This window comes from Arvicola amphibius, chromosome 1, assembly GCF_903992535.2.
Source record: "Arvicola amphibius chromosome 1, mArvAmp1.2, whole genome shotgun sequence".
NCBI classification, from domain to species: Eukaryota; Metazoa; Chordata; class Mammalia; order Rodentia; family Cricetidae; genus Arvicola; species Arvicola amphibius.
In genome coordinates, this window is record NC_052047.1 from 192,881,424 (window position 1) to 192,899,576 (window position 18,153).

The window sequence follows — 18,153 nt, forward strand, 5'->3', positions numbered from 1 at the left end:
GGATTTAAGGCATTTGCCCCCCTGTTAGCACACTCAAGACAGGGAGAGGGGGTGGGGGAGATGAAGATAAGGAGTTCAAGGTCATCCTCAGCTACAAGGTGAATTCCTGGCCCGCCTGGGCTATCTGAGAGACGCCCAGAAAAAAAACAAAACAAAAACCACCTCCTTCAATCAAACGCAAAACCTTCACATCTTCTAGCATCCTCCAGGCCTCTCAGAGCTGTCGGGAGGCTCAGAACCAGTAGGAGGCGCCCGATGGTCAGACAGAGAATAAAGGAGCCCAGGGATTCCGAGCTCCGAATTCCAAGCATCACAAGGAGACCTACATTCAAGCCAGGCGCTAGCGGGACCAGCCATCCTTCTTCGGCTGCCAGGCGACCGCGTGACCTCGGGCGCGCTAGCCGATTGGCTCCGCTCGGCTCACTCCAGGCTTTGGCGCCGAGCAGGCCCCGCCCCTCACGGGCGCGACCATTGTCCCCGCGTCCGGAGGTGGCGCGGGCCCGCCTTCCGAGCACGGCTTCTCCGAGCCGGGCTCCCTAGCAGCTCTCAGCAAACAGAACGACAGACACTAATTTATGGCAGGACGCTCATCCAGAAGGACCGCGGGAACGTGACCCTTCCGACGCGACGTCGCGGGGCCGCCCCCGCCGCCACCCGCCACCCGCGGCGATCGCAGAGTGGTTCTGCCCGCCGCGCTGGCTCCGCCCCCGCCGCAGCCGCCATTTTGTTGGGCCAGAGGGGAGCGAGCGGGAGCGAGCGGAGCCCGGTGGGAGGGGGCTCAGCCTGCGCCTCTGCGGACCCCGCGGCCGCGCTCTTGCCGTCCTGAGGTGAGGCCGTCTCTCCGCCGAGGAGAGAAGCCGCGCAGCCATGTACATCAAGCAGGTAGGGGCTGACATCCTCTGTGCTCGCGAGCCGCGAGAGGCGGGGTGGGTCGGAGCTGGCCCGGGCCGTGGGGGCGGCGGGGAGCGGCTCCCGGGTGGGCCGAGGGTCGGGCTAGGGTCGGGCTGCAGCCGGAGCTCCCCTCGGGGCGCGGCGGCTGCCTGCCGAGGTCTCGTCGGGCGCCGCGGACCGCGGGCTCGTGGGGGGCTGCGGCGGGCGGGCCGCGTCCCTCTGCAGGGATGGCGGTGCCCGGGCCTCCGCGATGGCGGGGCGGCCTCGGAGCCCCCGCCCGCCCGAAGGCTGCCTCTCGCCGCCTCGCCTTCGCTGGCTGTCCCCGAGCCGGGCGGACCCTTGTTGCAGAACGCGGCGCGCCTCCGCTCGGTTGTTTACTTCTGTCAGAAGGGTCTTCCCGCGCAGGAGGGCGCCGCAGTGGTGAGCCGTGCACACAGGCCTGGCGAAGGTTCTGTGCTGGACCTGTCAGGCCCTAGGCCCCGCCGTCTCCCCCAAGCTGGACGGCTTTGCCCGGTCCGGCTGAAAGATGCCTTTCCTGGGCTTGCAGTCCGGCGGGCTGGGAGCAGCTCCTGCCTTCTCCGCCTTCAATGTGGCGCCGCCGCGCTCGCTGGGGCAGCCCACTCTGTCATTCTGGACACCCCTTCATTTTGAAAGCTGCTCCCGCGTCAGCCCTGCACCTGCAGAGGCTGCAGATCATCGGAAGGGCTTTAGCGGCTTTTTAACTTGCACGCTCCCAAGCGAAGCAAAAGGTGTCTGTCTGGCATTAAATGGGAAGCAGGGCATGGAGAGGAAAGAATGTTGCCGTAGTTCTTCCCGGGCGTGTTCTGAAGGGTGTCTCTTCTCTGTTAGGTGATTATCCAGGGCTTCCGAAGTTACCGAGATCAGACGATTGTAGATCCTTTCAGCTCCAAACATAACGTTATTGGTAAGTGTTCTTGGCATAATATGCTTTAGAATTGATACAGCTAAGTGCACTCCGCCTTTATGCGGACCTAAGGAGACAGTTGTCTTTGAACATTGGTATGGAATTTCTCTTATCTGTACCGACGAATTGCTTATTTCATAAAAAATAGAATGTTCAGGTAACTCAGTCAGAGGTGAGTCATTTTGGGGGCCAGGCTCAGTCGTAGGAGTGCTTGCCTAGCGTGTGTGGGGGAGGATGTTACTTGTGTGTTTCTGTTGTGAGCCTTCTGCGTGTGAGAGGGTGTTTCGGAAAGCTTTAAGTTGTGATGACTGAGAGGTAGACATTGACCTGTTCTGTTCTGACGTGCTGACATTGCTGTGAAAGGTGGCTCATTCCCACATTGTCCTCCGTCATTTCCCCTCGCCAGTTTCTTTGTGAGTGTGCGTTTTCATGATAGGCGTGAGTAGACGTCATACCTGTCTCACGAGAGTAGAGGGACTGAGAAGGTACTTAGTCGTTGTCATTAGCAGTGGTTGTTATTACGATTTTTGTTTGTTTGTAAGTCTCCGTTTTGCTATTGCAGCTGGCAAAAACACATTCTGCTGAATTTCTAAAGGATGGGTGAAATTGTGCTTCTAGCCATCAGAAAACAGATTGTAGTATTGACAGTTTCGCTATTACAGTATCCTTGTTACAGTTTGCTAGGGCAGCCATAAAAAAGTACCATAGATTGGTGACGTAGTTTTGGAGGATAGAAGTCTGTGTTTGTGGTACCAGCATGATTGGATTCTTCTGAGGCCTCATTTCTGCCTGATTGACAGCTAGCATCTTCCTCAGGCTCCCTAATCCAGTGCACTCAATACCTGTGGCGTGCATGTTGGGGGAAATGATGAATTCCTGTGTCGTACGAGGTTTTTAGAGAGTCAGACATCACAGAAAATGATAAAGGAAAGCCAGGTATGGTCACTTAGTTCCAGCTACTTAAGAGACTGAGGTGAGAGGATGCTTGAGTTCAGGAGCCCAAGGCCAACCCAATCACTATAGCAGGACTTTGACGTTATGGAGGCTAGGGTTTTTCTCTTGGTACATGAGCTGTAACCTTTTGTGGGAGTAGAGAAAACTACTCTGTTTAGCTTCAGAAGAGTGTTGATTGAATTAACATGGCATGGAACAAAACGTTAGTACAATCTCGTTACTTCCATGCCATGTTAAATAAGTAAAAGCAAGAATTGGAGGCAGAGATACAACGTCTCTGCCTTCAGAGTACTGGGGTTAAAGGTGTGCCGCCACTGCCTGGCCTCTATAGCTAACTAGTGGCTTGTTCTGCACTCTGATTTTCAGGCAAGCTTTATTTGTTAGATCACAAACAAAATATCACCACCACAACAAAAAGATCAGATTTTTAAATCTCTTACTAACTATAGCATTGGAGATTATACATAATCTACAGAGGATCTGTGTGTACATGCTACCATATTATTGAAGGGATTTGAGCATCTTCGGATTTTGGTATCTGTGCCTGGAGAGGCGAGCTTTCTTAGAATCAATCTCCTATGGATATTATGAATGATTTGTATGTATAGTTTTTAGGATTCTTTCAACCAGCCTTTTAATAAGAAGTACCTGTTAATATATGATATTATGATAAATCATGAAACCTAAAAGAAATAGTTCCATGTAGAAATGATTGTTCTCCCTGTCCCTTTTAAAATTTAATTTCACTTATTTATTTGGAGACAGAGCTTCACTATGTAGCACAGACTTGGCCTTAAATTTTTGATCCTGTTGTTTATACTTGGATTACAGGAATATACCATGTTGAGCTACACAATCATTAATAAGGAAAACCAGGAGCTGGAGTGAAGGCTCAGTTATTAGGAGCATTCTCTGCCATTCCAGAGGACCTGAATTGGGTTCCCAACACCCACATCAGAAGGCTGACAACCACCTATAATCCAGTTTCAGGGGATTCAGTGTACTCCTTTTGGCTTCCATGTATACACGCATATGTGCACACGTTCCTGGCACATAGATACACATAAATAAATGTTAAAAAAAAAATTTGCATTAATCCTGATTTTTCTGGAAGATATAGGCAGGCTTCAATGGAAGGTGCAATCTAAGGGCAAGAGTGATGTGGAAGAGCTGATGTCAACCTTTTCTTTGATTTATTTTATTTTATGTTTTGCTTTTGCTGCGACAATACTGTGACCAAGGCAACTTAGAACAAGAAAGAGTTTATTTGGAGTGTACAATTTCAGAGAGTTCGATCTGTGACTGTTGTGGCAGAAGCACGGCTAGTTGGTCATGGGACAGGAACCGCAGGCGAGTCCTCCTCAGGCCTCCGTATACAAGCACAAGGCAGAGAAAGCTAAGTGGGAGTGGCACGATGGGCTTTTGGACCCTAAAGCCTGTCACCAGGGACACACCTCCTAATTCTTCCCAAACGGTTCCATCAGCTGGAGACCATTCTCATCCAAACTATCATGATGTGTATGCTTGTTTTGCCTGCATTTGTGTGTGTACTATATTCATGCTTTATGTCTACAAAGTCAGAAATCCCTCAAACTGGAGTTAAGACATGGTTGTGAACCACTATATGGGTACTAAGAAGTGAACCTGGATCTTCTGTAATAGTGTCTGAGCCATCTCTCCAGCCCCTGATCTCAGTTTTTGAAGAAGGCGCATTTGGTCTGTTGTCTCGTTGGGTAACTTCAGACAGATTTTCTGGACCTGCCGTGCCTGGGAAAGGTCAGCAGAGAGAGACTGGAGAGGGTTTGTCTGCTGATGGCTGTCACTCACTGGTCATAGTTTACTGCATAAGGCATTGATTCCCTTACGCTTCTGTAATGCTTAGCTCTGGATACAAAACTCTTAAGAAGTTGTGGAGTTACAGCCTCCTTTAGTTATCCACAGGCCTGGCTTGAACATATCTCTAGATAGGCAGAAACAACCTATTGATTAGTTCCCAAAGTATTGGGAAACGGGTGTGTAAATCAGGGAGCCTATAGATGCTGTCTACCCCAGGATTCCATTAAATTTATAGACTTAATCTTTATTAAATAAAGTCAGGTTCATCTTTTAACATGTTGGCAATCTGCTATTTTTTCACATAGAATAAATGTTTGTTTTTGTTACTTGGGGCAGGTTTTCTGGCTGGCCTGGAAGTCCCTCTGTAGACCAGGTTGGCCTTAAACTTGGCTGTAATCCTGCTTCTGCTTTCTAAGTGTTAGGATTATAGATGTGTACCACTACATCCAGCTAGAATAATTTTACATTTATTTATTTATTTATTTATTTATTTATTTATTTATTTATTTATGTAGAGTCTTTGCTGGAGACTAGGCCGATCTGAAACCTGCTGCAATCCCTTCTCTGCCTTCAGAGTACTAGAATTGTGGACACTATGCCTAGCTCAGAATAGATCTTGAATGTCTAGTATCCTTTAAGATTTTTAGTGTTTTATTCAATGGATAGGAGTAATTTTTATAGATTATTTTTCATTTTTCCAGTTATTAATGAATTGTGACATATTTTTATAAGGTGTGTGTGTGCCCATGTGCAGAAAGCATTAGAATTCCTGCAGCTGGAAGTTAGAGGTGGTTATGAACCACGTGATGTCGGTGCTAGGAACCATTTGCCATCTCTCCAGCTTCAGTTAAAGATAAGTTTTAAGGACTTACCTTTTCAGTTTTTAGTTGGGATTAATTTTGACTTTATGGAAAAATTTCCCAGTGAGAACTGATGCTTGTTTTTAATCATTGTACCTTTTTTTCTCATTATCCTTTTTACATTTTCCCCAAGGTGCATGTATCTTTTGCTGATAGAGATATTCTTATAGTCATTGTATAGTAATCATCTTACATAAGCTTAAGAATAGCATTCTCCAGGTTTTCGTTATTTTAATAGACCCAGAAGTATTCTTTGCAGGACTCCCCCAATACGGGATCCAGTTTATTATTAACTATTAGATTTAATTGTCACGTTTCTTTAGGAGCCTTTAATCTGGAACATTTCAACAACCTTCATTATTTTCTTTTGAAAATTTGACAGTTTCATACGTGTATATATAGAGTTTTCACAAAACCCGATTTCCCTTACCCTCACTCCGACCACAGACTGAAGTCCTGCTTCCTAACAAGCTCCTCCTACTTATTTTTCCCTTCTGACCAACTAAATTTAATATTGCTCGTGGGAGTGTAAACCTTGGACTATTAAGTTTTTTATTGGAGTCTGGCAGCTTATGAGTTGCTGTACCCCTGAAGAAAATAACACTTTCTGATCAGTACCCATTAATTACCCACAGTCCTTCAGTGAGTTATGGGGCTTCATGAGCTTGTTAGCCTACCATGATGGAATGGTGCTGGATCCAGTCTTGTGCAGGTGGCCATGGCGGCGGTGAACTGGTGACTGTAGTGGCCATGCCATGTCTATAAGACATTCTACAGCACTCCTTCCAACCTCTGGCTGTTGATTGTTTCTGCCTCCTCTTCTGTGGTGTTTCCTGAGTCTTGAAGGATGATAAAGAGGATCCATTTAGGGACAAACACTTCATAGTCTCTGCACTTTGGCCAATTGTGAGTCAATGGATTAACCACTGCCCTTTGCAAAACAAATCTTCTCTGAGAGCAGCTCTAATCTATGGGCATAAACAAAGTTCAGTAGGCAGTTTTATACCATGTCCCTTTAGGGGCTGAAGAAATGGCTCAGCAATTAAGGGCACTGACCGCTCCTTCAGATGACGCTGTTGGAGTCCTAGCACCCACATGACAGTTAACAACTGTCTGTAGCTTGAGTTCCAGAGGATTTGATGCCTTTTTCTGGATCTCAGACACCAGGCATGCATGTGGTACCCAGATATGCTTGCAGTCAAAGCACCCATACACATAAAAACAAAATCTTAAGAAAAAAACAAAACAAAACAGTCTTGTCCATTTAGCAGAACTGTAGTAGGTTCTTCCCTGGGGCCTATGACTACCCTAGCTCTGGGCTTTTGTCTAGGTTCAAAGTACCAGACCTGAAGTTTCCAGCCAGAAAGCTGTTGGTTGCCCCAACAGTAGTCATGGCACTATTGTACCACTGGGCACATCTTACCAGGCAGGTCTCTATTGTAGTTTATGGGCGCACAGCTGGGTGAGGACCATTGATGACTTTTCTCCCCCAGCAGCTGCTGTAGTGCTTTGCAGTGCTTTGAACGTTATCCAGGAGGAAGGAAACTTCCAGCTCAGATACAACTTGTATTCTCATTATCTTACAACCGAGTATGTGGTGTCTTCAGCAGTAGGATATGTTTGTAGTGGTCAGCCAAGTAGATCAGCAGCAATAGCTTGTAATATTTAAGGGTACTTGGGCTTCCCTGATCAACAATTTATATCATATCTGGTACTAGGATTTTCATTTAATAATTTTGGCTACTGGGAGGAACATTATCCACCCATGGAAGGTATTTTCTATTTAAATTTGTTTAGTTAGTTATCTAGTTTTGAGATAGTGCATTGCTGTGTTTCCCAGGGTACTTTCAATTGGAAATCCTCATCCTTTCACCTTCAGGGTGTTTAGATTACACTAATGTCTATACCACTGTGCTTGGCATTTTTTGTCTTTCATGACATTCCTTCTGAAAAGTGCTGTAGTGTTCTGTGTTCTCACAGTATCATTTTTGGAAACAGGTCTGTCCACCTCTTACTGGTGCTGTTGCTATACTGTTAACTAGTCAGGTCATGGCTGATGTTTTCACTGCCTTGGTTTTTCCCCTTTGTAAATGCTACAGGGAGATATTTTCCCCCTTGTAAATAATTAATATGGTGATACACTTTTGGACAATGCAACTATTCTGTTTTTAAATTTGTTTTATTATATTCTATGTTGATGGGTGTTTGCCTGCATGTTTGTAACACATGCATGTGTGGTAACTGGAGACCAGAAGAGAGCATCAGACTCCCTAAAAGTTACAGATGGTTGTGGGTGTTGGGAACTGAAGTCAGGACCTTTGGAAGAGGAGCCAGTGCTTTTAACCACTCAGCCCCCTACAACTGTCCTTTTGAAAAAATGCCTTTATGCTTAGCATTTATTGATGAGCTGTAAAATAATGATTTTTCTATTTCTGGTCTTCTTTGCTTTTTATCACTGACAGTAGGTGGTCCCTCTAAGCAAGAGCTCCTCATATTTATACTATTATTGCTATAAATTATGGATTGTTCCTTTTACTAATCATCAAGGTGGCAATTTTGGTACTCATATTAACCTAGGATTTGGCCTGTGAAAGTCAAATGTGTGGAATAGCTGACATTAAATTCAGGTAATGAAAAAGTGCCTTACAGAGCTGCAGAGGTAATGTAGCAGTTAAGAGCACGTTCTGGTTTTGTAGAGGACCAGGCTTCAGTTCCTAGCACCCTTCGCTCAAACTTGATTCTGCGAGTGTGCACGCACACATACACATACTTAAAATTAACATTTCCTCTGGGTGTGGTGGCGCACTACCAGGGGAAACAGAGGCAGATGGCTCTCTGTGAGTTAGAGGCCAGTCTGGTCTACAAAGCAAAAGGCCAGGATGGCCAGGGCCAGAAACCCTGTCTTGAAAAACCTCAAAGTAAAAAAGTGAAATATCTTTTTAAAATGTGTTTTATAGCTGGCATGGTGGTGCACAGCTTTATTCCCTGAGGAACTGGGAGGCAGAGGCAGGAGGATCTCTTGAGTTTGAGACCAGATAGGGTTACATTGTGCCAGTCCCCGTCTCAAAAAGCAAAAACAAAAAACACAACAAAAGAAATGTCTTATAACTGTTTCCACTTTTGTGATTCCTTAGGGTTGATTGCAAGTAGTTTAGGATGCGATGGTTAACAATATGAATCCAAATTGCTAAAAACATTTTATATAATTTACATACAAATTTTTGTGCATTTTTATGAGTTGCCAGTGTCAGGTAGCACTGCTTAAACTTATACCTGCTTAACATATTAGGAGAGAGCAAAAATCAACTCTCTGAGGGGGGTGGCTTAGTGGGTAAAGTATTTGCTGTGCAAACGTGAAACTTTAGTGTATTTCAGCACCATATAGAAGTGGGCCGTGTCAGTGTGTATCTGTAACCTTAGCATGGGGCTGGAGTAGAGTATACAGGGTTAGTAGCTGAAACAGTGAGCTCCAGTTTAGTGAGAGGCCATCTCAAAAATTAGTGAGCAAGGGAGGAAGGAAGACACCATGTTGACTTTTGTCCTCTACATGTGTTCATGGGTGTACACAAATACAACACACACAGAAAAGCTATCTGAAGCAGGTATGATAGTGCACGTCTATAGTGTCGGCACTTAGGAAGCTGAGGCAGCAGGATTAGAAAATTAGGAGCTAGTCTGTACTACCAGACCAACCAGAGCTGTGTTAGGAAGACGTGCCACAAAGGAAGAAAAAAACCAACCTATCAAAAATCTATATAAAGATTAAATTTAGTAGGTAATTACAGCTCTGCTGGTTTCTTTTACTTAACATTTTTTGTTTAATTTCAGTATTAAGGTATTATGTTAGAAAGCTGCATTTGAATTTTTAAAATAGGGGCGGGACATACCTGGGAGGACTGGGAAGTGAATGTGCTTATAATGTAAGCATCATAATGTAAAATTCCCAAGTCAAAAAATACTGTGGAAAAATTTTTAAATAGATTTAGTAATTTTAAATTGACCTTTTTTTAATATGAACTAACCTGTACTTTTTGAAATTTTATAGTGGGCAGAAATGGATCTGGAAAAAGCAACTTTTTTTATGGTAAGTATAGATTTTTGGATTTTAACTATATGAAGACTTAAGTGTCTTTCCATTTTTTATTGTGCATTGGTGTTTTGCCATAGGTGTCAGGTCTTCTGGAACTGGAGTTATAGACAGTTGTGAGCTGCCATGTGGGTGCTGGGAATTGAACCTGGGTCCTCTGGAAGAGCAGTTAGTGCTCTTAACTACTGAGCCATCTCTCCAGCTCTAAGTGTCTTTAATAGTTTATTAAAATGATTGATTTCTGAGATTGTGCCTATATGAAACATAAAAGTCATACATAGTTGTGGTTTAGTGTAGTGCGTTCTGGTATGAGGATCTGAATTGTCTGTCTTCAGTCTGGCTATGTGAGTTGGCAGAAACACTTATTCAAGTTATTTTTGCTAGTAATGACTATATCTTGGGTGAATTCTAAGAAAGGATAGAACAGTGTAGTAAAAATGCTGATATCTGTTTGAAGATGATAAAAATGTATTTTAAGAATAACATGTAGTTAAGAGGTTAAGAGCACTGACTGCTCTTTGAGAGATCCCAGGTTCAATTCCCAGCACACACAATGGTGGCTCTTAACCATCTATAATGAGATCTGGTTCCCTCTTCTGTTGTGCAGGCATACACATTCAAGCAGAACACTTGTATACATAATAAATAAATATATTTTTTAAAAAAGAATAACATGCCTTTGTTAAGTCTTTTGAGGAGAAAAAAACAGTGGAGTTGGAGTATATAAGGAGGGAGTTAAAAATGTTAGCTTAGTTTACAGTGCTTTTGGAAGTGGTTTAGTAGGAGTAAAGGTTCTGTTCCTTACACATGTGTCTGAAGGGTACTGAAAGCCCTAGAATGGTTGTAATTTGTTGAGGTCAGAGAGCAGATTGAAGTAAAGCATTCATCTCAGATCCCAGGGAAAAGGCATCCATTCCAGGTGATGGTGAGACACACACTCTGTCAAAGCACATAGAATCATAGGTGAGTGCTCCCGCCCTCGTGTTCTCACGCTGGCAGTTTTCAGAGATCTCTTGGGTAGATATGGACCAGAACAGGTAAATTAAAGCATTCCATTTCTTGGATAGTGGCCCATTGGTTAGGTATTTTGTGCAGAATGTAGGGCTAGTACTTACAGAAGTGTGGTAGGTATTAGCAGTGCAGGGGGATCGTGGAATTTGGTTTGCAGAAATGTGTTCAACTGTAGCAGTACATCATTGTACTGTTATTAGGCAAAGGGATTTTTTTTTAGGTGATTAAAACTTTGTGTGGCCTGTTTATGTAGTTTGTTACTATATAGTGCATGGCTTTATAGTGTTGACCTAATTAATTAGTATAATATATACTTTTATTAGGGAGTAGACCTACTTTCTGCTTCTCTAATTTTTTTTTATACTTGAATGTCTTTTATATTTCAGTGAAAGCTTAGTTTATTGATATATCATTCTCCCTACCAGATTAGCCTGATATACTGGAAAATTATCTGCAATCATTTTGTATATGAACAATTTATCTGCAATGTTTATTACCTAAAACGTTATATTTTATTAAGATAGAGTTATGAATAAGCTATAAATTCTCCTTTGGAATGTACTAATAGCCTTGTTTTTGTGTTTTTAGCAATTCAGTTTGTTCTCAGTGATGAATTTAGTCATCTTCGCCCGGAGCAGCGATTGGCTTTGTTGCATGTGAGTGGGACTCTTTAAGACTTGGTTACGTGTTTTTAAACATACATTGTCAATCCTTGCCTTGAAAAAAAAATGCTGGGCATGGCAGTTCACTCTGTAATTGCTGCTCTTGAAAGAAAGGCTGAAGAGGGATTCCCTTGAGTTTGAGGCCACCCAGGCTGGCTTGAACTGCAGTGTGAGAGCTGCAGTGTGAGATCTGGCCTTCAAAAGGGCGTTGGGGCAGACAAGACTGGAAAGACAGTTCAGTGGTTAAGAGCACTGACTGGTCTCCCAGGGAACTTGGCTCTATTTCCAGCACCAACATGGTGGCTCAAACGTCTGTATCTCCTGGCTTCTGGGCACCAGACACACACATAGTGTATGGTGCATATGCGGTCCAAACACCTGTGCATGCAAAGTAAAGGTAAATACATCTTTTTTAAAAAGTTCAAGTTGGGGCTGGAGAGATGGCTCAGCAGGTAAGAGCACTGGCACTTCTTCCAGAGGATCTGGGTTCGATTCTCAGCACCCACAGGGCAGCTCACAACTGTCTTTAACTCTAGTTCTAGGGGACCTGATAGCTTCACACCAATTCACATAAAATAAAGTTAAATAAATTTTAAAAAGTTCAGGTTATAAGACCTTTGTAAGCATGATGTATTAATTCCTTAAGTGTGCTATTCTATTGTAAAATTTAGTATACTACATCAATGATAGATAAAAACCTAATAATTTCATAATCATTAGAATAAAGATACATACATTTCTTCCGTATAAACTTTTTCAGCTTTGATTTTTTTTAAAAAAAACTATTGTGTGTGTGAATGTGGGTACATGTGCCAAGGTGTATATATTATTAAGGCCAGAGGACTTTGGGGATTTGTTTTCTCTTCTTATGGGTTCCTGTGATCAAGCTCAGGTCAGTAAGATTATATAACAAGCACCCTTTTATTTGGTGACACATCCTGCCAGCCCTTTTTTTTTTTTTTTTTCCTTTGGTGCTTTTGGAGACAGTTTTCATTTTGTTGCTCAGGTTTCCTTTTACTTGTAATTCTCTTGCCTTCCACTCCCAAGTGCTAGAATTAGAGGTGTGAGCCTTTCCTGGCTTTATAAGTTTCTTTTAACATTTTTATTTGTGTGTGTGTGTTGTGTGTGTTCATATGCTGTGCCCACCTGCTGCCTTGCCATTTATATCAGTGAGTGCAGGTGCTTGAGAAACCAGAGAGGGCTATGAATTCATTAAAACTGGAGTCACAGGTTGTGAGCCGCCTGTGTGGGTGCAGGAAACTGAACTTGGGTCCTCTCCAAGAACAGTAGGTGTTCTTAACCACTGAGCCATCTCTTCAACCCTTTTACTTTTCTACAAGACTTGGCTCTATAGACAGGCTTGCTGAGGACAAAGAAAAATTACAGATTGGGAAGCTTTAAGATACACAGAAAAATTATCATTGCAAACCTAATAAAGTTTGTATTGTATTTAGTACCTCTTTTCTTTTTTCAAAAAAAATTATATATTTATTTATTTATTCATTATGTATACATGTTTACACGTATGCCTACAGACCAGAAGAGGGCACCAGACCTCATTACAGATGGTTGTGAGCCACCATGTGGTTGCTGGGAATTGAACTCAGGACCTTTGGAAGAGCAGGCAGTGCTCTTAACCGCTGAGCCATCTCTCCAGCCCTTTAGTACCTCTTTTCAATGTGGAAAACAGTATATTTAGGGCTAGTGATGTAGCTCAGTGGTAGAATGCTTGCCTGGCATGTTTGAGGCCATAGATTTGATCTCTGTGCTTTGCTGTTGTTGTTTTGTTTTGTTTTTTCCTCCCTTTTCGCTCTTTGGGGACCTGCCACTTAGCTCCAAAATAAATACACGGAGACTTAATCTTATTTACGAATGTCTGACCTTAACTTATACCCAGTTTTTCTAACTTAAATTACCTGGTTTCTCTCTGTGTTTTGTCTCTGGGCTTTTTAACCTTTATTCTAGAACTGTCTTCCTTTCTTACTCCATGGCTGGCTGTATGGCTGGGTTACTGGTCTCTGGGGTCCTCTCTCCTCTTTTTTTGCTCCTTGCCCTTTCCCTCTTGTTCTCCTTTTATTGTCTGCATGCCAGCCCTGCCTATCCTCCTCTTCTGCTCAGCTATTGACTATTCAGCTCTTCATTAGACAGGCAAAGTAACACAGCTTCACAGAGTTAAACAGATGCACATAAAAGAATGCAACACATGTTTGCATCACTAAACAAATATTCTACAGCATAAGCAAATGTAACACATTTTAAGCTAATATTCTACAGCAGATCCCCAGCACTACAAAATAAAACCTGTAAGGAAAGTTGTTATATATTTTATTAGGGTAAGAAATTATAAATGACTATAAATGTGATACCGCAATTTAGCTTGTTTGCATATTGTATATAATTAGTTTTAAAATCAGATAAGATTGCACAGTACACCTAAATGATGTTTCTTACATATAGGAAGTTTTTAATTACTGCCTTTTTTTTTTTTGTTTGTAGCCCAGTAATCAAAACTGATTTGGAACACTTGTTAGGCTTCTCAAATTGGCATTAAAAGAACTAATCTTTAGGTGGGGGAGAGTTGTTGTGGGGAAAGAGTTAAAGGTCAGCTGTCAAGAAGATCAGGTGTTTTCCTCTTATTGTTATTTTCATTATTTTTTGAGATAGGATCTCACTGAGCTTGGAGCTCATCAATTTCATTCAACTGGGCTCCTGGGTGGGCTCCTTTCTCTGCCTGTTTCCTGCCCCCAAATACGGACTTACAGAGATGGCTGTTGTGCCCAGCTTTTATGTGGGTGCTGTGGATCCCAACTCAGGTCCTCATGCTAGCCTTGCCTGCACTTTCTCACTTCCAGAAAGTATATAGTGATCTGATACAAAGAAGGATAGTCTGAGCTGAGTAGGTAAGATGGTAAATTATCTGGACTTGGTGTGTAGTTATGTCATAGGGTGCTCTGAATGGGACACCTTAAATGTGTACATTTCTGTTAGCAGAGTTAAAATCACAAACTGTGGTGTTTAAAAAGAGATCTTTAGTAATCGTCACATGATTTCTTAGGGTTCTTTTCCAGCATCAAGATGAGGCTACAAGAAAAAATCCTCAAGGTATATTGCAAAGTGAATGCAGCAGGCTCTTGTGCCCTAATAACGTGGCTTTCAGAATTAAACTTGAGTCTGTGTGCAGTAGTGTTTGTTTCTATGATAAAATGCCTGACATAAAAAATGAACATAAAAGGATTTATTTTGGTTCACAGTTTCATAGGCTTTCATCCCTGGTCCTTGTCCAGTGCTCTGGCCACATAAGGAGTCAGAACATGGAAGCGGGAATGTCTGGCAGAGGCTACTCATTTCATGGTGGACAAGAAACAGCTGGACATCATGGGGTACACCTTTAATCCCAGCATTTGGGGGAGCAGAGACAACACAGATCTCTGAGTTGAAGGCCAACTAGGGCTACTTAGTGAGAGTCTGTCTCAAAAATTTAACAAAATAGTCTCAGGGACCTGGGCCATAATACAGCCCTCACAGAGGGGTGCCCACTACACTACTTCTAGTTTCCCCCTGCCTCCTAAAACAGTGGTCTCATGAAGGCCCAAAACTTCAGTATGTGACTTTTGTTAGGGACATTTCATATCCAAACCATCACAACATTTTATTTTGATATTTTTCGTACAGTCCTTCAGAATAAAAATATTTGATAAAAAGTTTTGTCATTCTGATTCAGTGCCTTTCATATTCAGCAATCAGGATATGTGCTAGTGTGGTGGAAGCTTTCTCTAGTGAGTCAGACTTGTGATGTCTGTTGGGAGGAGTGTTTATCTTGAGAAAGGGGTCTTAATTGTGTAGCCTAGGCTGATGTCAAACTAAAAGTCAGTCTCCCTTTTAGTCTCTCAGGTGCTGAGATTACAGGTGTACAACCAGTGTGCCTGTCTGTGCTAGACTTTAAAATGGATTTAAGCACTATAAAAATACCATAAAGTTAAAATCCCCCTCCCTCCTTTTTCGTGTTTTAGGAGGGTACAGGTCCTCGTGTTATTTCTGCTTTTGTGGAAATCATTTTTGACAATTCAGACAACCGGTTACCAGTAAGTGATATTTAATTTATTTTTTAAATAATGATGATGGGAATTTTATGCAATGGCTTATTCTTAAATGTTAAAGTCAAAAGCACTGAGGATTTATAGTTTAGTTCATGATAAAGTAAATAAATCGTTTGTCTATGGATTTTGCGTTTTAATTTTAATGACCACTCTAGTAAACAAAGGATTATGTAAAACAGTTATAAGAAAACATTTTTCTGAATATTTATAGTATCATCTTTAGAGAGATCATTGAAATTCTGAATTGGTTGTGATCAAGGATTTTGAAATGAACTTATCTAAAAAGTTGTCTACTTGACTATCTTTGGGATTTTATTTTTTTCTTAGATTGATAAAGAGGAAGTTTCACTTCGAAGAGTTATTGGTGCCAAAAAAGATCAGTATTTCCTAGATAAGAAGATGGTCACGTAAGCATTTGTCTTTATGTTACAGTTTGTTCACAGATGCTTACAATAAGCACGAGATAACTGCCTCCTACTCAGCAGTATTGTGACATTAGTCCCTGCTTTCTCTGGAAGGTGGATGGATGACTCAGTTTTCAATCTGTAGTTCCTAATGCTGAGTAACTCATTGCTGATTTGCTTGCTTATTGTTGGTTGCTTTAAAATTATTTATCTAGTTTCCTTTGTTTATTAACAGGAAAAATGATGTGATGAACCTCCTTGAAAGTGCTGGGTTTTCTCGAAGTAATCCCTACTACATCGTTAAACAAGGAAAGGTAGTTACATGCTTTTTTATAGAAACTGTTTCTCTTGATATTGACTTCCCCTGAATGTTTTTTTAATTAAAAATTTCCACCTCCTCCCCGCCTCCCATTTGCCCCCTCCCCCCTCCACTCCCCCTCCCTCTCCTGTCCAGAGAGCAGTAAGGGTTCCCTGCCCTGTGGGAAGTCCAAGTTCCTCCCCCCTCCATTCAGGTCCAGGAAGGTGATCATCCAAACAGGCCAGGCCCCCCCAAAGCCAGTATGTGTAGTAGGATCCAAATCTAGTGTCATTGTCCTTGGCTTCTCAGCAGCCCTCATTGTCTGCCCTGAATGTTTTTTTTTGTATTGAAGCTAATGATTTTCAATTCAGGGCTTTGAAGTACCAAATATATTTGAGCATTTTTTTGTCTGTTTTTATATATAGCCCTGGATGTCTGAGAACTGTTGACTAGTCTCTTTGGTCTCAAACTAACAAAGATCCAACTGCCTCTGCCTCCCTAGTGCTAAATTACGTTCTTGTGCCATCATGAGGCACTAACTTTATATTGAAGGAAGTATGACAGAAGATTAAGTGTATCTTATTTATTAGTGACCTAGTGAGGTAGAATTTATTGGAAATCATTGGCTTTTGGAAGTTACAGTGATCATATTTAAGACTATTACATAAGTTCTGTAAAAAGACATATGAAGCCAGGCAGTGGTGGTTGCATGTCTTTAATCCCTCTACTTGGGGTGTTGAGGCAGGCAGATAGATACCTGTGAGTCCCAGAACCAGTAGTATTGTTACACAAAAGCCCTATTTTAAGAAACAAAACAAACAGGAAAAAAAAGATAAAATATGTTTGAAAAAATTACTTCCTAAAAGTAATGTTTCATTTAGTTTATTATACAGTTATTAAAGTCTTACATAACAAAGAACATGGCATAATGCTATACATATCATTTTCCCTTAAGACTTTTTATCAGCTAGACTATAAATTCTGGCTGATTATTCTGCTGCTTCCTCATAGAATTTTCATATCAGAACTTATCCCTCAGTATATTTTTTTGTGAAATCTTATTTGCTATGTGTATTTTTGATAAACTGTAGTTTCTTAGCTCATTACCAGTTTTTTAAATGTAAAAGTATAAGAATAATTAATAATTTCTTTAATACAGTGGTAGTATTTTGATATCTAGTAATTTGTATTGTTACATGCTGTTGTACCAGTATCTTTGTCTATTAAAGCATACCATTCTTGTTATATTTTATAATTTAAAATTTAAAAATTACTGTTGTATGTGCATGGTATGTGGGTACATGTGCTACAGCTTACTGTAGAGATCAGAGAACAACTTTGTAGTCAGCTCTTGTTTTCCACCTTTATGTGGGTTCTGGAGAGCAAACTCAGATTGACAGGTCTGTACCACAAGCACTTCTCAAAACCGTCTGTAACACCAGTTCTAGGAAATCCAACAGCTTCTGACATCTGCAGTAGGCACAAGTGTATATGCATGCCAAACACCCATAACATATAAAATAAAATAAACCTAAATAACTTTTAAGAGTCTTTAATGGTTTCCCTTTAAAAAATACTTTTTTCTGGGGCAGGATGGTTAAGTGGTTTAAGAGCACTGACTGCTCTTCCAGAGAACCGGTGTTCATTTCCCAGCACCCACATGGCAACTCACAGCTGTCTGTAACCTTAGTTTCAGGGCACCCAACACCCACACAAGGACATACATGCAGGCAAAACATTGCTCATGAAATAAAAATTTAAAAAGAGAATAAAAAATACTTTGTTCTTTGATAGTGGTGTTCATTTTCATACATTTATTATATTGCCTAAGGGGAAAAATGGTGGTATTTTATTTATGATAGTGATACTCATAAAAGAGACCGGTAAATAAGAGAGATAAAGGAATGTTGACTGTAGGGCTGGGAGAAGCTCAGTGGGTAAGGATGAAGACGGATGCTAAAAAGAAACCCCACTCTAGCTCAGAATTGAGTATAATAAAGGGTTATTTATTTAGGGGTGGACTCACAGATCAGAGTCCTCTGCACGAATGGGGAACAGCAACCAAATCCAGCAGCCGGAAGAGAAAGTGAACGTGCTTTATGTCGACATTTATAGTTTAAGAGGCCAT

At 41.7% G+C, this 18,153-nt stretch overlaps 1 protein-coding gene across 1 annotated transcript in view; it reads left to right on the plus strand.

Moving 5' to 3' along the window:
• The first annotated feature begins 723 nt into the window (after nucleotides 1-723).
• Nucleotides 724-18,153, plus strand: part of Smc3 (structural maintenance of chromosomes 3) — a 39,328-nt gene continuing 21,898 nt past the window's right edge. The window contains exons 1-7 of the mRNA XM_038345659.2: nucleotides 724-882; nucleotides 1,741-1,816; nucleotides 9,512-9,550; nucleotides 11,153-11,220; nucleotides 15,237-15,308; nucleotides 15,651-15,730; nucleotides 15,963-16,041. Of these exons, the coding sequence (XP_038201587.1) occupies nucleotides 868-882; nucleotides 1,741-1,816; nucleotides 9,512-9,550; nucleotides 11,153-11,220; nucleotides 15,237-15,308; nucleotides 15,651-15,730; nucleotides 15,963-16,041 (429 nt within the window). The 5' untranslated portion in view covers nucleotides 724-867. The remainder of the gene's footprint in view (nucleotides 883-1,740; nucleotides 1,817-9,511; nucleotides 9,551-11,152; nucleotides 11,221-15,236; nucleotides 15,309-15,650; nucleotides 15,731-15,962; nucleotides 16,042-18,153) is intronic.